Source organism: Prunus avium, chromosome 2, assembly GCF_965620075.1.
Source record: "Prunus avium chromosome 2, drPruAviu1.hap1.1, whole genome shotgun sequence".
NCBI classification, from domain to species: Eukaryota; Viridiplantae; Streptophyta; class Magnoliopsida; order Rosales; family Rosaceae; genus Prunus; species Prunus avium.
The window spans coordinates 28,967,996-28,992,653 of NC_142285.1; the positions used below are offsets into that span (position 1 = coordinate 28,967,996).

The 24,658-nt window shown below is 34.7% G+C and overlaps 1 protein-coding gene across 1 annotated transcript; it reads left to right on the forward strand.

Moving 5' to 3' along the window:
- Window positions 1–215: 215 nt before the first annotated feature.
- Window positions 216–11,766, forward strand: NAD-ME1 (NAD-dependent malic enzyme 1). Its single transcript, XM_021976153.2, has 19 exons — window positions 216–504; window positions 1,053–1,149; window positions 1,420–1,538; window positions 1,725–1,892; window positions 2,732–2,860; window positions 3,462–3,522; window positions 4,389–4,492; window positions 4,594–4,677; window positions 5,315–5,421; window positions 5,917–6,028; window positions 6,936–7,049; window positions 7,773–7,838; window positions 8,449–8,521; window positions 8,625–8,711; window positions 9,823–9,877; window positions 9,977–10,048; window positions 10,737–10,799; window positions 10,922–11,036; window positions 11,509–11,766. Exons 1-19 carry the CDS (start codon window positions 319–321, stop codon window positions 11,581–11,583), a joined length of 1,887 nt encoding a protein of 628 aa, XP_021831845.2. The 5' UTR covers window positions 216–318; the 3' UTR covers window positions 11,584–11,766.
- Window positions 11,767–24,658: the final 12,892 nt, after the last annotated feature.

Below are 24,658 nucleotides of genomic sequence, written 5' to 3' on the forward strand. Positions count from 1 at the left end.
CCATCGTTTAGAATTTTATGTAAATTTCAATTCCTTAATCCAAATGGAAGGTTCACAATTGATATTGCCATTTCTCTTTTAAATCAATTAAATTATGGGCCAAAAGGAAAATTTTTAATTACAGACCGAGTGCAGATAATGTTGTGTCGGTCCCCGCGTTTTGGAGATGGGCCCAGCAAAGCAGAACTGTTTTGACTGTTGACAATGAAATTGGGGATTCCTCTCTCTTCTCCAATTTGGGGAGTCGACACTGCCAGTAATATCACAAGCCTCCATTTACTCTTGGCAGTCTTCTTCTTCTCACATTCTCAGTCAGACATGTCGAACTTCAACTCGCCGATCAGGCTCTCTTCGTCCCTGATCAAACACCTGAAGTACAGAGTCAGAATGGGCAGCAATCCTCTGCTCCCGCACTCGAGATCCTTCACCACGACCGAGGGCCACCGCCCAATCATTGTACACAAGCGCAGCCTCGACATTCTTCACGACCCCTGGTTCAATAAAGTAACCCAATCAGCCACTTTCCTTTCTATTTGTGTTTTGTTTTGTTTAATTTGCTTCCTTGAATTTTATTTTTGAAGATCAATTAGTGGTTGGTTCTTATTTATGCGCAATTAGTTTTGCAAATTGGCTTCTCTGTCATGGGTTAAGGTTAAATAAAGTGATTAGTGGTGGAATTGTAGTAGGATAACTATGTTAAACTAAACCATGTTGGTAATTATACAATCTCATTATTGGAAGTCTTGAGTATAGAAAAGTAGTGTGCCCATTTTTTGGTTTTTTATGAATAAAATTTTCAAATTAGCTTTTGTTTTGTCGATACAGAGCTTTTTCTTTATAATCTAAACTCAAAGTGTGAGCGTTTATCAACTTTGAGTAAGTGTTCAATTTTGGTGATTAACCGTGGTTTTCTGTGTTACTGTCTATTGCATTTGAATTGTAATGGTGTTTTAGCATTTTGTGGTTCCATTGTTTGCTTAATTTAATTTACAAAGAGTTGATCTTTGCTTTTTTTTTTTTCTTCTTCTTCTTTTAAATGATTGTCAAACTAGGGGACATCATTTTCCTTCACAGAACGAGATCGTCTTGATCTCCGGGGACTTCTCCCTCCAAATGTCATGTCTACCGAGCAGCAAATTGAACGCTTCAGTAAGTCGATTCTAACTTTCTTTTTTTCGGAAGTTAGTAAACATAGTGTCATAGGCTTCCTAAAATAGATACTAGTGTGTTAATACTTTTGCATATTTATGCACGTTTTAGAAATATTCTGAATGAACTGATGCTTGTTTGCTTTTAAGCCATGGTAATTAATAACTTTTCAATATGTTGTTTTCACGCTTAGTTTTAGAACATGTTTTATTTACAGATAAACCAACTGCACATATTTAGCAATACCTATTGAAATTTGTTTATTGACAGTGGTCGACCTGAAGAGACTTGAAGAGCAAGCAAGAGATGGACCATCTGACCCAAATGCTCTGGCCAAGTGGCGGATACTGAACCGATTGCACGACAGAAATGAGACGATGTATTATAAAGTAAGTTGCAAACTTCAATATTCATCTACTCTATATGGAGTTATAGAATTAAAATCAGTGTTTAGAATTTGTCCTGATTGGCTGATAGTTGAAAACGTGTTTCAAATTTTTAATGGGTAAGTTGATACGTTTCAATTTTTTAATGGATCATTTTCTGTTTAAAATTGTGATCTCTGAATTTGACAGGTCTTGATTGCCAACATTGAGGAGTATGCACCTATAGTCTACACTCCTACTGTAGGTCTTGTTTGCCAGAATTACAGTGGTTTGTTTAGAAGGCCCAGGGGAATGTACTTCAGTGCGGAAGATCGTGGAGAAATGATGTCCATGGTTTATAATTGGCCAGCCGATCAGGTATTTTATACTTGTCAATTGTGCACTTATTGCAGGACGAATTTTATATGAACTTTTATTATTTCTGGATTGGCCTTTATTTTCTTAGGCTTTCATAGGTTTAGTGTTTTTCAATTAAGCGGACAACTTGTTCACTTTGCTTGTACCCTTTTCTACTGATAAAATTCTCTGTTTCCTATAAAAAAAAAGTGCTGATTGCTCATGGAGTCCCTTAGAATGATCTGGTAAAGAATTCTTAAGATGCTCAGATTTAGTCTCAACTATTGTTACTTTTAGTGTGGTAATTTACTGAGTTTGGCTAACTTTATTTGGTCCCAGATTTCAGTTTTCTTCGTTTCATATTGTTTGTCAATATGCCATTTGTTGGTGCTTTTTTCTGTCTTCCCTGCATTTCACTTCGCTAATGTAATGAAAAATACCAACAGATTTTCTGGTTACTAGTTTGGACGTTATGGATTTTCTTTTTTTGTTCTCTAAAAACTTAGTGATACAAGCCAGGACTAGTTTATACGCAAAATTGTAGTTATAGATATGGTATTTCAGAGTAAGAGATGTGGGTTTCATGGTTGACTGATTTAACTCAATAGATTATCTGTATTAATGTTGATATCTGTTTAAAACTAGGAGATAAAAGGCTTCAAGTTGTACTTATATACGGTCAATTGTTGAAGGTAGTAAAATAGAAAACAGAGGTTAAAATTGTTTACCCTTCCTATCATTTCAACACTTCCCTTGAAATGTGGCTTATGAAAGGTGAATACAAGTTGTGAACTTCAATCTTGGTGTTTCAGAAAAAAATCAGCCTAATTTATGTGATCAATCATGGAATTCCTGTGCAGGTTGATATGATTGTTGTTACAGATGGGAGCAGAATATTGGGTCTTGGGGACCTTGGAGTCCAGGGAATTGGAATTGCAATTGGGAAACTGGATTTATATGTTGCTGCTGCTGGAATAAACCCTCAAAGGGTAATTTCTTACTCATTTTTCTTTCTCTTGCTTATGCTTTATTATTTAATTAGATAATTGTGGTGTGTTTATTTCAACATATACATCCAAAAATTGGATCAAAGGAGTTACTCCTTCTAGTACGATTGTAAGCAAGTTTGTCGAATTTGTATCAATGAACCACATCTAAATCAAAGGAGTACACTCCTTATAGTATGATATAATTTTTATGTTTCTGATATAAGCTTTCAGTTGGCATCTTTCATAGATGGCCAACTTGCCCATCTGTTTCTGTTTCCTTTTAGCTTTATAAAATTAAGTTTCCTATATATATACAGTAAATAAAATTCTAGAGGGTTCTTGTTGCAATAGTAGGGAATTAGTGATACTTTCGTCTTCCAAAGAAAATAAAAAAGGATTATAACTAATTGTGAATTGCTGGATCTGTTCGGGTGTTTGTCTATGCTGAGGTAATTTTATCTCTTCGCTGTTACTTGACCTAGTGAACCTTCACATTGATTTGTGCTATGCATCATTGGTATATACTCTCCTCTTGGTTGCTTATGGAGAATTATTTGGAAAATTCCATATTGTTCTTAACGCCTTATGCTCCATCCTATAGGTACTTCCTGTGATGATTGATGTTGGAACTAACAATGAAAAACTGCTCAAAGACCCCTTGTGTAAGTGTTTCCTCATCTAATCTTCAATATGCGGTACAAAAAACAGCTATTATGTATTTACAATGTTAATATGGTGCTGGTACAATATATCTGCGAAGACATTGAAGTGGCACTATAAAGAATTTGGCAAAAACCATTTTAGAAGACGACTTTTATATTTTTTAGGCTCTGAAAGCATGGTACAGGCACATGATAACAGACTAGGCATTCAAGTTTTCTGATTATTGTATTTTTGGTGTTCTATCATCATCTTCTCCATATGCTTTATATGTAATTTAGGATGTCCATATAGAGTAATGATTGAGCACATGGTGAGATTTAATACAGGATTCATAAAAGAGGTGTAGTACAAGAAGCATGGTGATTCTTTTCACTGTAAAACAAGAGCCCATTACCGTTGTGGGAAAGAGAACATACAAACTCAAACATAGCATCCAAAACTTTTTGTGTATGATATTAGTTAATCAGTGCTGATCTAGATGACAAGAACTCCTATTCTCTTTCTCTTATTGAATATGTTTCTTTACCATCACGGTTGCCTATATGTAGAAGTAAAAAAGAACAACAATAGATAAAAGGTAACTAGCAGTAGTATCATTCAGTTTAATTTTTAATTAGAAAACCAGTTAATGTTTTGAAAATATCAGCTATAGCAAGCTCATCTCTTGTGTTACCATTCAATTCATCCTTTTCAATGTCTGTTCAATGAATTACATTCTGCAAATGCGCCTTTTAACTTTCACTTCCAAGTTTTATCATCAGTAGCATTTATATTTCTTACCAAGTTCTTTCCTCATGTACATGTATTCTTTAACAGTTGAATTTATCTCCATAGCAATCAACAACCATCTATTATTTATTCTTAGATTTGGGATTGCAAAGACACCGTCTTGACGGTGATGAGTACCTTGCTGTCATTGATGAATTCATGGAAGCAGTGTTTACTCGTTGGCCTCATGTGATTGTGCAGGTAATTTGAATGTCATTCATTTTCATTTAGTTACTAGAAGCTGGAATGCATTAAGTGCAGCATTTAACTTTAAAGAAATACTTGCTCTATTTTTTGTACAGTTTGAAGATTTTCAAAGCAAGTGGGCGTTTAAGCTGTTACAGCGCTACAGAAATACCTATAGAATGTTTAACGATGATGTTCAGGTAACTCTTTTATTTCATGTGGTAGCATCTAATCATCATTATTACAGGTTTGTGTTATCCCTTTATATCAATCAGCAGGGCCAATCCAAACTCCTTGCTCAGTTTTTGAGTTAGGCCTCAGTTTACAATGTTAAATTAAAGTCATGTTTTTAGGCCCAGTTCTATAATTTTATTTAAAGGCCTATCATATTAAAAAATTTAAATCATGTTTCCTTTAGTCCCAAAAAACAAAAAGAAATAAAAATGTACTAGCCTTTCCCATAATTTTGTATTATTATTTATAAATCTATTTGAGACTAAACTTTACATTTTTTCTTTTCCAAACACTGGGATTGGGACAAGAGTCAAAAGAATGATACTGTACATCTTTTTGTATTTTCTAGTTTTTTTTTTAATCCAACATACACTAAACATCTATATTCGCATTAATGATTGAGTGATGCTGAGGGAGGGTGTTGATTTGATGTACAGTGTTACCTGATCCCTTAATAGCTCAAGCTTTTGGGATGCAATGGTTAACTAACTGTAAAGACGTGAAAAACTGTTTTAAAATTGTTTTAAATTTGATATATGGAAATAAAGTTACCCTTCCATTCTGGTATAATTTCATCTAGTTTCATGTCAATTTGTCTTATAGGGAACCGCAGGAGTTGCAATTGCTGGACTTTTAGGAGCTGTAAGGGCTCAAGGAAGGCCAATGATTGACTTCCCTAAACAAAAGATTGTTGTTGCTGGTGCTGGAAGGTTAGTACTTAAAAGATATCCATCTCGTTAAAGCATAGACTTCTGAGCAGTTAAAAACACAAATTCAAATACAGGAGTGGGGATGTTTTGACGGAGTGGTATTAAGTACCCGATAGAGCTTTACTTTATTTTATTGATTTAATGGCCGATGAGATGTTGGTGGTCGTTTGAATGTGGCTGTGCCTCCAACATCTCTAAACACTATTGTTTTCCTATCAGTTTACTAAATTTAGTGGGATTTAGAGAGGGCCTGTTTCTTAATACTTTAAACAAGGTTTTATTGAAATTTACTTGGAGATAGTATTTTTTTCTTGCATTCCTTGCAGTCACCACTTTTCATGTCAATAAACATGCAAATCTGCTGACCGTTTTCTTGGGAGGCTTCTCAGTTGGACTTGAATTTATGCATCTTTATACTGAAAAATGAGGCCAAAGAACTTACATTATAAAGATCAACTACCAAGGCTGCTTTGCTTAATCATTGCATTGCTGCAGTGCAGGAATAGGTGTTCTTAATGCGACAAGAAAAACAATGGCAAGGATGTTAGGGAACAATGAACATGCATTTCAGAGTGCAGGCAGACAATTCTGGGTGGTTGATGCCAAGGTGAACAAGCAGTCACATAATGCTGTAGAACCATCAAATACTCTTTTAACTTTTAAAAATCAAATTTGTGCTTCTGTTACAAGGGGACAGGTTTCGTGTTTGGCCTTTAATAAAATATTTCTAGTGACAATCAATTTTAAATTCTTAGACACAGAAAGACAAGTAGTTTGCTCATTATTTATATAACTCAAATAGTTTGAATACTTTTTTGCGAGAATTGCATATATCATAGTGGAAGTAGTGGAGGTTAACATAGTGAGGAAGTATTATCTTAAGCTGGGATCCAAGACACATGACTAAGGAGGAATTCTTGATTGGTCAGCATTGACACTAGTTGGGTCTTCTCGGTTGTTAATAGGCCAAATGGTGAACTTTCAATGTTATTCACTATGCCGATGGCTCGTTCCATGATTTGTTGGATCTGTTCGACAGATTATTCAAGCTCCTTATCCTTAATCACTCAGTTTCCTGTTTCCAATGGAGTTCATTATAGAATTCCATTCAATCATGAGCTTACATAGAATCATAGAAGTGCCCTGATTTTTTATTTTCACAAATCCCAACCCCATCCATCATTGAAGTAATTGTTTCCTATTAGCAGAACTGTTGAAATATCAACTGAACTGCCCAGAATTTCTACTTTATATAATGAGTTTCATTATGTATGAAAATATGAGGTATGGTGACTCCTGTTTGTAGCTTCTTGGTTTTATCAGATAACCTTATGGTGGCTATAGGGCTCTTCCCTGTATGTATACTTTATATCCAGATTGATGATTTAGAACGTGGGTGCAGCTATCATATTCCCAATATGCTTCACCATTAGCTGGACAAGATAATTAAGTTTTCAATTATATTATATTTTAGCCAGACAAGATAATTAATTTGGTGGTTGTCATGTATACAGGGTCTGATCACAGAGGAACGGGAAGATCTTGATCCAGAAGCCCATCCTTTTGCAAGGAATGTCAAAGAAATTCATCGTCAAGGGTTAAGGGAAGGCGCAAGTCTTGTGGAAGTGGTTAGTGAATTATTCACACTTTAATATGTAATATTATCTTTTTCTGCACTTACAAGCCCGCATGGTTTACATGGTGGGATTTTTCCATGTTTAGAAAATTGAAATTTAGTACAGGAATCTGGATGTGGCCTAGCTGTGTAACAAAAGATATTTCATACACATCTTGCAAGAATTGCATTACTAAGGCTCTAAGGCTCTAATTACTGTTATATTTTATGGAAATATTTTTGCTCACCACTTTAACCCAAGGCATATCCTCACCACCCTTCTTAATACTTGACACGTGTCCATAGGCATAACCGTGGTTAACTTTTTACTTTATATGTATGGAACCATGGTTATGCATATGGACATGTGTCAAGTGTTGAGAATGGTGGTGAGGATACACCTTGGGTTAAAGTGGTGAGCAAAAATGCTCTTATATTTTATACAACTTGCTCTTATATTCTCCCAGTGAATTATTTAATAAGACTATGTAGTTGATTTAAGTGTGTATTGCAAAATGTTTTTGAGCTGAATCTGCTTATGCATCAAGAATAATTAGCAGTTAGAGTCCTTCTAACAAATATGTTTTTGTCAACTGTTCTAATCCTGTCTACACTTTTAATTATTGGGTAACAGTTTATATTATTAGTTATATAATTATATTCTCTAATTTTAAATGGTAGACACTCTCATTTGGTCACAACTATTGATGACGTCTTAGTAATCTTTGCTAATCAGGTTCAACAAGTGAAGCCTGATGTACTTCTTGGACTTTCTGCAGTAGGGGGATTGTTCTCGAAAGAGGTATTTATAATGCATCCTATAAATTGAAATGGTTTCTAGTAAAAATCTTGGAGAGGAGTGGCCTTTTGTTGCATGCTTCCGGGATCATTTTGCATATTGAGTAATTGTTTTGCATTTCAGAAATGATAATGATGTGTTATGATAAAAAATTTACACATGTGGATGTCCATGGTTTTTTTGATCAAGAAGGAAAGGTTGATTTTCTAAGATAAGAAGGTTGAATAAAATATTACTGCACACTATCTAACTTTTTCATGGTACAATTCACAAAATGTAACTTTTGGTTATGAAATAATGACTACGCAAGCTGTCCTTGCCTCGTGGTCATGTAGAAACTCCGATATTTTTAACCAGTTTTTTAAGATGCTGCAAAATACGTACATATGTTGACTGTGAACTACAAATTTTTGATTAACTATCTCTGTTTTGTTATTTCAATGGATCATTTTTGCACTTTTATATCCAAGTTTGTCATGACTCATGAGATGAAATATCGTCTGGACCATTTTTTGTTAGCTTCTCTCTCTCTAGAATTTCAATATTCTGCTATGTGGCTACGCCTAGCATTTTTTCTTCTTGCAAAATTGATGTGAGGCAGATGCAATTTTAGGTATTAGAGGCCCTTAGAGGTTCAACTTCAACTAGACCAGCCATCTTTGCAATGTCAAATCCGACAACAAATGGTACGCCTTTTCCTTTCCTTTCCTTTTGGAGAAGAGGTTTTTTTTGGGGGGGAATGGTATGGAAATTCAGCTTATTGAACAACACTATTTTGTTTTGGAATAGCTGAGTGCACTCCTGAAGAAGCATTTTCTATTGTGGGTGACAATGTTGTTTTTGCTAGTGGAAGTCCATTCAAAGACGTGGACCTTGGTATGTATGAAGACAAATTTGTTTCTTTTTCTTCCTCTATTGTATCTTTCTTGTTGTAGTAAATGTTTGAATATCTCCCACGTTGTTGAAGTTGATATGATAACTATAACATGTGTTGCTCATAATGCAGAACGTGCTATCAATGTTTAGCTGGTAACTGTGGAAATTATAACTACCGCAGTACTGACATTTTTCTAAAAATAAATATAAATAAAAACCGATATTGTACTGGGAGATTGGGGAGGTTGTTCATGTACACACACAAATGGTTAATTAAACGAGAAACCCTCTTTTTTGTTTGCTTGTTTTTTCACATACACTTAAGGATGACTTTGGTGGAAGGTTTGAGTCTTCAAGCTATTGTGTGTCCAAGCACTAAGGCAGAGAAAGAAATTCAAGGATTAAATCGCTCAAGGATTGAAAACATTTTATTTTTAAAAGACATTGATCTCATACCCCCTTGGTGCTCATAATAAAAGAATTGACTTATTAAAGAAACTATGCCGCTGATATAAGAATGCATCCAAGGATAAAGGTCGCAACACTTGACAAAGAGTTTGAGCATAAGATCCATCATGTTGGAGAGGTCAGAGATTTACCAAAATAACCCAACAGATTGTTTGACTCCTATAAGACGTCCATTCCCTTACAAACAACCATGGATGCATGTGAGAGTTATGGGCACACATGCACATGCCTAACATAGATGCCAAGGCCTGCAGTTGTTTGATCCTGTTTGGTGGCTCTCTTTCATGAAAAGCACAAGGGCATTTTGAGTAGTCATGTTCATCGAAAGAGTATTTATGTTCTCTTTATGATATGATGCTTGTAAGCATTACCAATTCATTGACCAATTTTATTCTGTAGGCTTAAAATGGCTATCCTTTTCTTGCTTTGATTCTATCATTCTACTGACGAAAAAACATTGTCCTTACGACTATCAAAAGAGAGAGAGAAAAAAAGAAGCTTCTCTTTCTAGTGCTAGAAAAGATTCCTCAGCTTTGTATAAAATTATTGCTAGTTATATTTAAGATTATGAATCATTTCTCTACATGAATATAATATAAAATGGTCTATCAGAAGTTCTTACCTAGAGTTCTATATTTGATAGGAAATGGCCATATTGGGCACTGCAACCAGGGAAACAACATGTACCTTTTTCCGGGGTTAGTTGTCCACTTTCTCTTTTCTAAAGGAATGCAGATCTAATTTAACTATTTCAGTTGTGATATTGTATAATTATAAATGCATCTTTTCTCATGCAGTATTGGACTTGGTACTCTTTTATCTGGCTCCAGAATTGTCTCTGATGGCATGTTACAGGCTGCAGCAGAGTGGTATTTCTCATAAACTTCATCAATAACTTTTACTGGATGGACATTTCAACAGTTCAGTTTGTCTTAAAAAAGAATTTCAGAATCTATGCATTTTATTTATTGCCCTTGAATCATCTGTTATGATCAATAAGATATCTTGACCCAAACGAATTATCTGGTAAACTGTGTTAATAATCAATTGGAGAAGGTGCTCTGAGCCTTCCCTGAAATTATACTCTCCTGTATACTTTTTTTAATTCAATTTGTTATCACATGAATTGGTCTCGGATTTGTAATTGGTTGCTTACCCAAACTTCAGTAGTTGTAATATACACATGCATATTGTAACTGTCATTGACAAGTGGGAGAAAATGTTAAGGATAAGGTGGCTCTCTCTCATACAGAAACTGTATTTGGATCAGGGAATTCTAAGTATAAGGTAGTAACTGTATGAAACTAGACATATATGGAGAAAGTATTCCATTAGTCCATTGAGGATCATTTTTGTTCCCTTTAGTGTGGAAGAAAAGTGGGGGAATCTGCTTATTATTGTAGTACAGATTACTATTACTGATTTATGATTGTATGCACTTTTTTTTTTCTGGAGATATACATGTGCATTTGAATAATTCAACTTTCTAAAATATATTCTCGAGTGGAAGATTATGCTTTAGGTTCTTCTGAGTTCTAACAGTTAAATTGAAAACAGCCTTGCAGCATATATGACAGACGAGGAGGTTCTTAAAGGGGTTATATACCCTTCTATATCTAGGTACAAAATGGCCTTTATTATTTCTTACTGTGCCCTTTCCTCTGTATTTATCTTTATTTGATATTAAAAGGATTTATACTCAAGCTGTTATGCATGTCTATAAACCCGGTTCATATTTGCAGCATACGTGATATTACAAAGGAGGTGGCTGCAGCTGTGATAAAGGAAGCTATAGAGGAGGATCTAGTGGAAGGGTACCGTGAAATGGATTCTCGAGAGCTTCGGAAACTTAGTCAGGTATATCTGGTTTGCACTTCTTTTGCTTTGTCGGATGATATTGATAATGGAATATATTGAAAAGATGAACTGTTAGCAATGAGAGTATAAAATAAAATAAAATAAAAGAAGATGATTTAACCATCTCATCTAGGGCATGACGATCCCTTCTGCATATATTTGACAAGAATGTTTTGAACCCATATTATTTTAATTACCGTGACGATTTGATGTAGCATAAAATTTCTTTTCTTGAAAATTTTGTTACACTGCTAGCATTTATAAGTTTGTGTAGAAGTCAAATTCATAAAGTGTTCCCAGAAGAACTTTCCATCTTATTTTCTGATCAGTCAAATTCGTAAGAGAAACGTTTATATCCCAATCTGAAACTACTTTCACGAATATATTCATAAGATATCATGAATGTCTTTGCTTCTTCAAACATCAGTGGTTCTGGAATTGCCATGGTCATTGATATAATTTTGGATTGCAGGAAGAAATCAAAGAATATGTGCAGAACAGCATGTGGAGTCCAGAATACCCTACGCTAGTTTACAGGAAGGAGTGATCACATATAGACGAGAAATCAATAATATAATTGTTGTATCTATCGATTCTTTTAGTCAAAATTACACGTTTTGTCATGTTGCGCGTCAATTTTGAGCAGGTATCCCAGACTCTATAATGTTATAGACTATAGTGGTTCTTGTGACAGAGATAATTTATATAAACGAAATTTCAAACCATAAAATTGAAGCATAGTTGAGAAAATTTCTTACCGTGGAAGATGGAGAGGAGTGACGTCAAATTTGAATGGCTTAGGAATTTTAATTTTTGGTATTGAACGGTTGATATCAATATGCCCGATGAATGAAACATAATAACAAATGGTGATAATTAATAAGAAAATATTAAGTGTCAAGACGATTTGGTTAGGTATTGGTTTCGAAAGGCCAAATCAAATTGAACCAAACTAAACCAAACTAATTGTGGTTTAGTTCGGTGTGATCAAAGATTTCACTGTCTAGTGTAAAAATTTGACCCTAATTCCTTTTATCGATTTGGTTTGAACAGTACGGATGGTTTTTGCCCATACCTCGATAGTAGCGGACATACCAGAAAATGTAGAGATTTTCTTACCATTTTTGTGTGGTTTTCGTCTTTTTTCTTTTATTTTAGAGGACTGCATGAACTAAAAGATGAGTTTAGGGACTACAATCTAACTCGTGGAAAAGCTCAGGAAGACTTGCTCCAAATTAGCCTTTGATTTTTCTTTTTTGAGTATAAGGGCTTGTTTGAGACTGCTTCTCTAAGAAGCACTTCTACTTATAAGCGCTTCTACTAAAAGCACTTTTATTATAAAGACGTTGAAATTTTCTCAAGAAATCGACGTGCTTCTTGGAAAAGCACTGGGGAGTGCTTCTTGGAAAAGCACTTGGGAGTGCTTCTTGAAGAATCACATGGCAGGTGCTTTTCCAGAAAACGCTTCTATGGCCTAAAAGCGCTTCTAAACTTTTCTGCCAAACGCTATCAGAAACATTTTTGGTTGTCAGAAAGCGCTTTTAACTGTTCCAGAATCACTCCCAAACGGATCATAAGTGATTGGGGGTTTACACTCATTGGGTGACTAAGAGTTTCGAACCTCTGCCCGCATGGGTAGAGGTGGGCTCGTTTGGTACACAGGATTGGCTTGGACTGGCTTGGACTATATTTAGTACCATGTTTGTTTTATCTAATCCTAGTCTTAGATGAGATTGCTAATACCGGGCCCACCAAAAACACCTCCTTAGGAGGGGACTACTAATCCCATGTGGAAAGGGAGGATTAGCTAGTCCTAATGGTGACTAATGTATAAAATGCATATATTATATTATAAAATTAATAACATATATTATTATTATTAAACTTACTTACATATATACTATAATGTACATATATACATGTATATACACATAAATATATCATATATGTATATATATACATACACATATATACATATATAATATATATAATATACATATACATATATACATGTATATTATTATTATAATATACCCATATACACATATACATATTAATATTATAATAATAGCATACGTGTATATATGTAATATATATTATAATATAATATACATATATTATACATATATTATATATATAATATAGCATACATGTATATATATAATATACATATATATATATATATATATATATATACATGTAATATACATGTATATATACACATATATTATATATGTATAATGTATGTATATATATATATATATATAATATACATATATACATGGGTATAATACATATATATATATATGTATTTTATAATATAATATATATATATATATGTATTTTATAATATATATATATATATATATATATATATATGTATATATATTGTTGGCGCTAAATCTTGAATAGATAGAGATGAGTGCAACTTACAAGTGGGATGGACGATCAAGAGATCGATTGGGTGTTGGATGCCGATTCTTCCTGTCCTTGGATGCTGATCCTGAATAGAAGATAAGCGAAGCTCGTAAAGTCTATGGAACCGGTGTGGAACCAGCCTAAGACCCTCCGATGCTCGAGTAAGATTGTTTTTAAGAGCTCTTGCTGTTGACTATATAGTAGTATAAAAGTCAAGCTGAAAAGTCTTACCCCTTTGTTGATGGTGAAGGGGTGTATTTATAGAGGGCATTTGGGATGCTTGTGGTGTTCATTTCCGATGTGGGACTCGTGGGAGGGCCCTGTGAGGTTGACACGAGTCCTTAGATATTTTGGGCGGGTGCTTCAAGGCTGATTATGTACAATCGGTATGGGGTGCCGATTGTAGACGAGCTGGGCCTGTATCGGTTGTTTGCAGCTTTGAGACAATGTCATCGGTAGCCGATGCCGATTGTTCGAGGCCTTGGGTACTTGGGTGAGCTTTTCTGATCCACGTGTCGTTGTATGAGTGGAGGGTCAGATATGGTACAAACATATATATATATATATATGTACACATACATGTATATATATGTATATATATATATACATACATATGTTTATATTATTTATAATATACATATATACATGTATATACACATACATGTCACATATATTATAAAATACATATGTACACATACATAATATATGTATTTATACATATACACATATACATAGATAGTTTTGAAATAAAAAATAAAAAATCTAGTCCTAGTCCAAGCGTACACCAAACGCAGGATAAGTGTTATCCAACTTAGACCAAGCCAAGCCAAGCCAAGACAGTCCATAAGCATAGTCCATGCCAAGACAGTCCCGTGTACCAAACGAGCCCTAAGAGTTTAACCAACTGAGTTATACTCCACTCGCAATTAGCCTATGATTTTTAAATATGTGAGGTGAAGTTGCTAGTTTACCCTGAGCATCACCAGTGAGGAGGTGTATAGCACATTTACACCTCATTTGACCGGAATCAACTGCAATGGAAGGGTGTATCCTGCTTACATCCAAGAAAAGGGCCCCACGTCAGAGAAAGTAAGAGAGAGGAGAGAGAAATGCTACAATATTTCCTGACTTACTGGCTACTCATGAGCAAGTAGAACGCAATTCGCCACTTTTGTTTTTTTGAGTTGCAAGATTGATGCTAGCACACTCAAAGTCGAGAGATTTTTTACATAAAAAATGTCAAAAAATAGGACTTTTGCAAGGAAAGGCCAAAGGCTCCAAATTCAATGGTGGAGTTAGCTGATCCAATGGCTGACCTTGTGTTTTTTTGCTTTCCTTGGCAGCTCCCTTTTTGCTTCTATTTCTTTTTGTTTTTATAGGCTGCTGCGTGTTGATGCTGTTACTTTTTGTATTTTGTAATTTTTTTTCTTTCTATTTGTTATTTCCTTGTGTTTGCTTTTAATCTATCTATATATATATATAAAGCAAAAGGCAGAGAATGGTGAAACATTCAAAATACCAAAGAATGCCCTTGGTTAATGCAAACATTAAGAATTGAAATTATTAATTAAATGAGGATAATATGGTAAATTCACACTTTTTCATATTAAAAAATTTTAAAATGAAAAGAAAAATCAGATAATAGATTCTCTTTTTATGGAACACAATTACCCATTATCTTTTCTAATTCTAAAATAAATTTAATTTTTTTAAAAAAAAGCCTCTCGCAAGCGCGAAAGCATGTGCGAAGAGGCTAGTTTATATTATTTTTCAAAATCTCATCCAAATTGTACTTTAAAAAAAAAAATTGAAATGTTCATATAAAAAACATAACATAAACATCCATGAATACAATATAAATTTACAACAAAAAAATTTAGCATGTAAATTACAAAATGAAAACATTTAGAGCTCCAAATATAGAGCCTCCATTGTGGAAAATATTCCTTTAAAGCCCGAAAGATTTCACTGGAGCTCTAATTGGGGTTTTATCCACCATTTTTAGAGCTTACCATTGAGTTTACCCTAAGAGCATCACAAGTGGGGGGGTAAATTTTCAGAGCTGTAAAGCCTCTTTTACATCCCCTTCTAGGGACGTAAATGTTGTTTTTGCTTCAGTGGGGAAAGATGTAAATCCAAATATGTATATTCGATTTATTTGTATTAATTCATTTTTGTGTTAATTTTTTTTTTATGGTTTAATTTTTTAAAATTAATTTTCTGTGTGTTAAGTTTGGTTTATTTTTCCAAACAAATGGACCTAAAAAGATTAAAATTTGGAGAACATATGTTTTATGACAAAATAGGTGGGTATAAACTGGTGGCCTCTATGTGTATAGAAGGGCAACTTGGCCGTCCTTTCCTTCTGGTCATTTTGAATGGTTTATGGAGAGTGTTCTTCTGGTTAACCTGTTTCCATTAACTCCCCATCACTTCCTTAGTTGAAAATTTTGACTTTCAACATCACATGGGCCTCCTTTTTAAAAAAAAAGATCTTCCAAAAGATCTGCTTTGATTTGAATTGAGATCAACGGTGATGATCAAAAAAATTTGGGCTTTTGGAGATCTTTGAAACTAGGCCTATTTTTCTTGATTAGCAACTGGCTAGTCTGGATTAAATCACCTTCTTTATCGTAGTTAATCTTCAATCTGTGAATTTTTTTATTTTTGCTAATTAGTCTTCAGGGGTCTGGGCCTCTAAAACTATCTAGGCTGATTTATGTATTTTAAATCAAAGCCCAAAATTCCTTCTTCTGATATGGGCCAATTTTAATTGGGTTGGCGTGTGGAATTTAGGCCCAAACACTACCTTTTAAAGTTCAATAGTGATGCAGCCCCATTAGAGCCTCCATTGGACTTGCTCTTAAGTCACGGAAAAGACTAAACTTGGGTATATATGGTCAAATTGAAGTATTACATGAACTAAAAATTGAGAGATTCATGACCTATTGCTTAGAAGTAACCTTTTTATTTATTTATTATGAATACTGACAGTGGATTAGAGTATTCTTGAGATGCGAATAAAAACTAGAGATATTTAGTCATATACCCATTCTTAGCACTAATAATATAAATAAACCCTACACCATTTAATTTCTATAAACAAACCAAAAAAAAACAAAAAAAATGATAGCTGGCCCTATTAAATTTAATTTTGATTATTGTAGGGGTCTTTTTTTTCCGGCGGCAGGTGGGCTTAGCTGATGAAATTGTCCCCTTTGTCTGAGTTCGAAAATTAAGCTCCAAAATGCTTCAAAAGGGCAGCAGGGCCTTAGGAAGTATTTTGGTTACCTTCACCAACCAAAACAACAGCAACTTACAGATAATTTCTTCATGCTTACAGATAAAATCTTGGGCTTGGCATGAGAGGCATGTGGCATGGAAGCAAAATCAACATGAGTTTAGCACTGAGGGAAAATTAAGTGTTTCTAGGGGAAAGATGGGGTATTAAGGTAGGAGAGGAAAGGGTTTTGCAGAGAGGTTTGGTTGAGATTGAGGGAAAGAGAGAAATGGGTGACTTGAGTATCACTTCCGGCAGCTCGTCGGTGACTCTGAGCAGCTTGCCAGAAGAGGAAAAAATGAGGGGAATAAGGGTGATAGACCAGCAAAGCACGAAAATTACTGAGCTTGTAGGTAGGAGAGGAAGCTTGCTCTCCCAAGTGTGTCTTGTGTTGGGTAGAGATGGGTTCTATTTATAGCTGCTGGGATTTGCTCTTCTCCAAGAAACCCTAATGGTTTCCTCCCAATCTAGCCAAGCTTTCCTCCTTCTTTCTTCTCCTCCTTCTTGACTTACCTTATGGTGGCAACAATTAGCTCTGCCCAATCCCACAAAATCAGAGACTTTTGGGGGCTCAAGGCTCCCTCCCTTGGCTGCTTCAGAGGAGAGCCTCTATTTTCACCCATCTTCTTTATCTTCTTTCTTCCTTTTTCCATGGCCAAATTTGATGAAGGAAAGAAACTGGGTTTGTATGCTGGTTCAAGGGATGGCATCCCTCCTTGCGTGCTAATTTCCCTTGGTTCCTTGAAGGATTTTTGCTTGGAACTTGCTCCCCCATGTGCTGGAACCTCTAGCAGCTTTATTCAATAAACCTTCAGACCTCCCTCTTCGTGGCTTTTGTTCTCCCAGCCAGCTGGGGTAATTGTATGGGCCAAGATGGCTCATTAAGTAAGTGGGCTTTTTTGGTTGAGTCAATAGGCTACTTTTTGATTGGGCTATTTTTATTAAACATTTGGGCTTTTGGTAAGGTTCATAGGCTATTTTGACTGGGCTATTTCTTCCTCTTGTGCTCACCCACATGTTTGGGCCTAAGAAATGGGCTTGAGTCTCGAGGCTCCCAAGCGACTCGGGGCTTCCACTTCTCGGCCCATCAATGGGCCTCATGTTGATTTATTACCATCCATACCACAACCCACTCAAGCAAGCCCCGTGCATTTGAGTGGCTTGGGCCCACTTAAGCTTGTAGCGTGACGTGTTGCTTATTTGCTTGGCGTGGCATGTGTGCAAGCGCGTATGACGAACTTTCGCTTGCCCTAATCGGGCTTCTCCTCGGTAAGGTATTGCATTGGGCCGAACCGTGGATTTTTTGGGCCTCAACAATTATTAAATTACGTTGATGCCCTATTGAGTGTTTTGGGCTTTTTTATGAGATTTTGGGGTTATGTTTGTTTTAAGAAATCAATAGCAGTTTTGTAATTTAAAAGAAGTTAAAGCCTTTTTGTTATGTTGTAAATGGGTTTTGGGTGTGTTTCTAAAGTCCATTTCATATAGGGCTTTTTTTTAATTTTATAATTTTTGCTCCTATATTGGGTATAATAGTGAATCTCCCTAAAAACTATACAAGCTTATTCTTAGAAATATTTTAAAATATATATATTTACAAAGTTATTTTACAATGAGATATTCATTCATACAAAGCCATTTTCACAACAGGATATTCACATATAACAAAGCTAAGTCACCACATCTAGCTAGTCATAGTTAAATATCAAACTCACCACTATATATATATATCGTTGTCTCATTGATGTCGTCAAATTTCATTTGTATCTTTGTTTGGGGATGGCTTGATTATAACTTAGCTGCTTAAAAAAAAACTTATGGCTTCACTTTTCATTCCAATTTATAGAGCTATGAAGAGTTTCATAACTTATATGACCTGCTTCATTTACTATAAATAAACAAATGTAATAACACTTTACTCTAGGGGTGGGCACGATACGGGATGACACGGGATGGAGGTCATCCCAGTGTCAATTCCAGACAAGGGAATTGGGATGGGAGTTTTTGGGTCCGGTATTGATACTGTAAAAAATATGCAAAAATTCAGAAATCTTGCAATTTTTATAAATCAAGTCTGATACAAAGCTTCCAGTACCAACAATACGATCATCGACCCCCTGATTTTTCTACACAAAAACTCAGATAGACTTTGGGGCTTTCCTTTTCCACCGGTTTTATACACTTTGGAGAAGAACACAGAGAGAGAGAGAGAGAGAGAGAGAGAGAGAGAGAGAGAGAGAGAGAGAGAGAGAGGAGGAGAAGAAGAAAAGAGAAGAATAGAGGGAAGGAAAGGAGAAGAGAAGGGAGAAGAATAGATAGAATAGAGGGAAGAAAAGGAGAAGAGAAGGGAGACGGAGGAAACAAATCTGGAGTCGAAATGTTCGTGGGAGAGGAGGAATCTAAAATTGGGTTTTATTATTTACTTGGTACTGTTTGGTACGGTATGGCACCAAACGAGATCACAAATCTGGAACTGGTGTCATGCCAAACAGTAACAGGATGACACGGTATCATTCCGTTTACACTTTAACACCAAATGGGACAACATGAGATTGGCACGATTTCGGTATTCTGGTTTTGATGCCCACCCCTACTTTACTCTATTCAAATTTAGGAGCATTTTTGCTCACCACTTTAATCAAGGTGTATGCTCACTACCATTCTCAATACTTGACACGTGTCCATAAGTATAACCACGGTTATATAAATCAAAGTAAAAAGTTAACCATGGTTATGCGTATGGATACATATCAAGTATTAAAAAAGGTGGTGAGCATACACATTGGGTTAAAATGGTGAGCAAAAATATTTCCATTCAAATTTAGGGATATTTGTTTTCAACTTCTTGGAATTCTAAACTTTCATGTATTGAGATATATATTTTAAATTAAAGGGAAATTTTATTAGATAAACTTCAACGATATAATAAAAGCATCAACCAATTTCAAGAAAGCAACAAACTAACGTACTAAAATCAAAACTAAAGCCGACAATGAACATGGTTAATAGATAGATAAATGACACAAATTCATTATTAAACTATATTTGTGATCTATGATCTAAAACCTATATTAGCCTTCGACACAACAAAATGAACCTCAGTTGCTTGCCAATGCCATGTTAAATTCGTTAATTTAATTTCTAAAAATAGAATTATTTTAGAGAGATTCACTATTATACCCAATATAGGAGCCCAAATTATAAAAAAAAAACTCTATATGAAATGGACTTTAGAAACACACCCAAAGCTCATTTACAACATAACAAAAAAACTTTTAACTTATTATAAATTACAAAACTGCCATTGATTTTTTAAAACAAACTCAACCCCAAAACCTCACAAAAAAGCCCAAAACACTCAATATGGCATCAAAGTAATTTAATAATCAAAATTAAATTAAATAGGGTCATCTGTTAATTTTTGGGTGTTTTTTTGGGTTTGTTTATAAAAATTAAATGGTGTATGATTTATTTATAGTTTTAGTGCTAAAAATGAATATATCACTAAGGAAAATGCTAGGGAGACCAACTTTAGATACCAACTTGTGTACCAATTCTCTAATATAGCATGAGACCCATTGTATTGGTGGGCTTGTTGCGTAGATACAGCTGCACCAAAATGGATTCAGTTGCATCCTCAACTTGTGATACTCGCAAGTGCACGAGCCGTTTGGTAGTATAGCATATGTAAGTGCGAGGTCGATCCCACGAGGATTGGTGATTGAATGATCCAATTCATTTTCCCTACACAAAACAGAAATGAAAAAGAAAGGAAATAAATAAAACAAGGAAGAAAGAAAATAACTAACTCAAGTAGATAAGTTCCCAAGTTCAATTAGATTAATGGATTGATTCTAGCTAAAGTATGATTAAGCCATGGTGTGTGGTCATAACCTTGTGTTCCTAATTCCCTAATTTGATCATTTGTTGTCTAACCTAAAATTAAGCATTAGGAACCCATTAAGCATAGAAGAACAATTTAAACAACCAAGCATGTATCTAATCCCTGTTGTCGAATGTCCATACATACTCTTCCTATTCATAGTTCAATTCGAATTAAAGCATGGTGTCTACTCTTAATTCAAACCAAGATAGCTAACATGCAAGCCTAAATGGTGATCAATCATTCAAACTAGCATATTAACTTATAAGCATAATGAATAAGAACAAAAATCATAATTGAAACTTGGAAACGAATCAAACTTGAAACTAAAGAAAAGAATTTACATAACAATGAAAATTAAGTAGAACTTGGAAAAACTTAAGGAGAATTTCAGCACAAAGATCTCATTATAACAATTGAAAACTAGAAAGAGAAACTAAGAGAATTTGAGGGAGAGAAGGGAAGGGAGCTCTAGAGAAGTGTTTGAGAGCTCCCCCCCTTGGGGTGTTTTTACAAGCTTGGGAAACCTCACTATATATAGGCCTAAGGAAGCTGAAAATCTGAATTAAGTATGGCTAATGCATACAACACTTTGTTTTATAAAATCTGAAATGGTTGATGCACTTCACTAATGCATACAACACTTCCATTATAAAATCTGAAATGGTTGATGCACTTCACTAATAAATCCCACCAGCAGCCCTAGCTCATCTTCATGTCACCATGACCAAGCTTCCAACCAGAAATAATAGCTCATCCTGAGGTCAGCATGACCAGCAACTTCAAGGGCTTGCGAATTGGGCTTCCCTTAAGCAAATTAAAACTTTAAGCACTCAAACTTGAAGTTCAGAATGTCTTCTTTCCAGCCATATATCATTTGGGCCAATCCAAGGTCGGAGGAGGAAGTTAAGGCCAAAACAAATTGCTAACTCATTTTGCGCGCTGATAAAATCCATCCTGAGCATGGCTCTGTGTTTGCTAGGTAACAGACTCCACAATTATCCAATGGGGCTGAATTTCGGATATGTTATAGTATACACCCATTGGAACAACTTTCATGAAGAATGTGGCCTCATCCGAGCTATGTAGGTTGCTGAAACAAAGCTTGCAATATGACCTACGAAACTGGGCTGGCAGGGGACTGTAGCCAAAATTGAGTTTGTCTTTAAGCTCTTCATCCATTCATCCAAATTAGGCCCTAACATGCATGGATTGCATCATTTACTATCCAAAGCCCTCATTATTACCTAAAGCTCAATGAACTGAAAGATAAACACAAAAAGGATTAAAAGCACAAGTTTAACTCAAAAACATAACCAAATCATAAGCTAGAAGGGTACAAAATGATATACAATTATGAACCGATCAAATACCCCCAAACCTAGATTTTGCTAGTCCTCGAGCAAAACAAAAGGAAAACAAAGATAAAAACAAACAAGAAGTTAACTAGACCACTTTCGTAGGTAACTCGATTGCATTGAGCATATGCAACAAGCCTTTAAACCTCTAGGCATCCCTAGTAGGAGGAGTTGTGTCTCCTGAGGGTTTAACAGATACGATACCCACAAACGTTTTACTGACTCTGTAAAACAAGGTAATTAGAAAACTTAAAAGATTGTTAGTCCGTAAGCAAAATAAAAAAACAAAAACAAAAACAAAAATAATTACAAAAACAAAACAAAAATAAAAATAAAAATAAATAAATAAAAACTCAAAACAATCTTTCCGAACATTTTATGAAGATAAATGACTCATGCACATGACTCAAAAGTTTAAAAGCTCAATTTTAGACATTATTTACAAGGCGGCAAAGTTCAAAACATAACATGTTCAAAGTGTATTAGTGTGATAGCCAAATGCAACAAATTCCCCAATCTTAGTTTTCACACAATTTCAAAAATCATACCAAGCACAAATGCTACTTCAAATCTCACCGAAGTTGTCCTCTCACAAATGAATCACTCAGAAGAGGGCTACAATGCAACACTCAATTATGAACATGAGATTAGAGTTAAATCATAAGGGACTTAACTCAAAATAGGAAAATGAAGAACTTGCATTAATATGATCTCAAGAAGGATGCCAAACACTTAAAAGTAGAAAAATGGATGCAATTTAACCACATGACATTTAAGATCAATTTAGGTCTTTAGTATAGGTTGTAATGGGGCCAAGGGTGTAAGGTGAGTAAGAAATGAAAGGTATGGATAATACAAAGTCCAAGGAACTCGCAATGTAAGAGCATAAAACAATTGTTTACAAGACTTCGAATCATCACGATTAGATTTTTTTTTCTTTTACATGATCAAAACTCCTTATACCTTCATTTACATTGATTCAAACTCCTTTCCAAACACCAAATTATTTTGAAGGCCCAAAAATGAATTTTCAAACAACCGCCACTTAATCACAACTTTCTCTTTTCTTTCACCAATTGTGTGATTTTTTTTTTTTTTTTTTTTTGGATGTAAAATCCCTTCCCAAACTTAGCTTGAAAAACACATCCGAATTAGAGCTCATGAATTCCTTAGAAAGGTAAATATTTGTTTTTCGGGCTAAGGTGAGGAAATATAATTGGTAAAATGAAAGAAAAGGTTTACATGTAGGCTCAAAATGGTAAACAATGGAAAATCATGCTTAAGCATGCATAAGGTTAGCTTGAAAGGCACAAACGATCCAAAGAAGGCCTTAATATATCACTTCTTAAAATGTCATGAAGTCAAATTGCATAAGAATGAATGACTTTTAAGTGATCAACCAAATCAATGAATAATGAGATCAAACAACAACTTTGATGACAAGAAAATAAGAGTATGTGTATAACACTCATGAAATGAAGCACAAGGCTCAAAAGCTCACATTATATGGTTATATAAGTCTAATTTATGCTTGATACAATTATTTGGGTCATGCAAATCCTTTAATTGGAAAATTATGAAACAAATGGCAAGTGCAAAGAAGGTTTCGAACATGTCATGCTAGAACGATGCCAAATTAATTAATTAATTAATTTTTTTTTTACAATAAAAATTTACAAGGAAAACAAAATAAATAATAAATAAAATTCAATTTTCATTTAAGTCATGCAAACATTTATCACAATCTCATCAAATGTGTTCGGAAAGTGAATAAAATCAAAATCAAAATCAAAATCAAAATAAAAGCAAGACTTAACAAAATAAAATAAAAATAAAAACAAGCAAATAAAAAAATAAAAAAATAAAATAAGGAAAAACCAAATTTACATGCTAAACTCCAATACCCCCAAACCTAGAAATGAACATTGTCCTCAATGTTTAAAATTTAGGCACAAGCAATGTCAAACATAACAATTGAAGGTTTTAAAGCAAATAAATAAATAAATAAAACAAAAAACAAAAATAAAATAAAATAAAATAATTACAAAATAAAAATTACAAAACAAACAAACAAATAAAAAGAAATGAAACAGTAAAACAGTCGAAACAAAAAGCCCTAAACAGACAGTCTTACGCAAACCAAAACCCAAACAATTAAAAGCCCAACCCAAAAGAAAGTTAACCCACCTTGAAACCTAAACAACGGTGAAAACCCGACCCACAATAAAATCCGAAGCCCAGACGTTTATTTTTTATTTTTTATTTTTATTTTTTTTAATTTAAAAAAAAAATGTGCATTGGGAGCGCAAAGAGTGTGATTTCTGAAAGGGAAGAGCGTGGTCCCTGATGCCTTGGTTCCTGGGGAGTCACGGGTGAAAGGGGTGAGGGACGTGTCGGCGTGCAGAGGCAGCAGTCACATCCCCCAAGCCAGAATTATTGGCTTCTTGGGTGAAGCGGGACGACTTTTTCACTAGAAGGTGGTGAAAGGTGAAAATGCAATTAAGGGGGTTGGGAAACGGGTGCGGCGACATATAGAGATAAGCGGTAAGGGCCGCACAGAACTCAGAACCGCAGCGGCTAGGGTTTAGCAGACTAAGTCTATAAAAGGTAAAAAGAAAGGGTAAAAACACACAAAAGAGAAAAGAAAGAAAGAAGAAAAGAGAGTGAGAAATCAAATGGCCTC

What these genes read in the sequence shown, in the direction of transcription:
- NAD-ME1 (XM_021976153.2), top strand. Translation starts at nt 319, where the DNA reads ATGTCGAACTTCAACTCGCCGATCAGGCTCTCTTCGTCCCTGATCAAA. An exon ending in ATGAGACGATGTATTATAAA is followed by an intron (nt 1,539 to 1,724) that starts GTAAGTTGCAAA and finishes TGAATTTGACAG; the next exon opens with GTCTTGATTGCCAACATTGA. An exon ending in GGGGATTGTTCTCGAAAGAG is followed by an intron (nt 7,839 to 8,448) that starts GTATTTATAATG and finishes ATGCAATTTTAG; the next exon opens with GTATTAGAGGCCCTTAGAGG.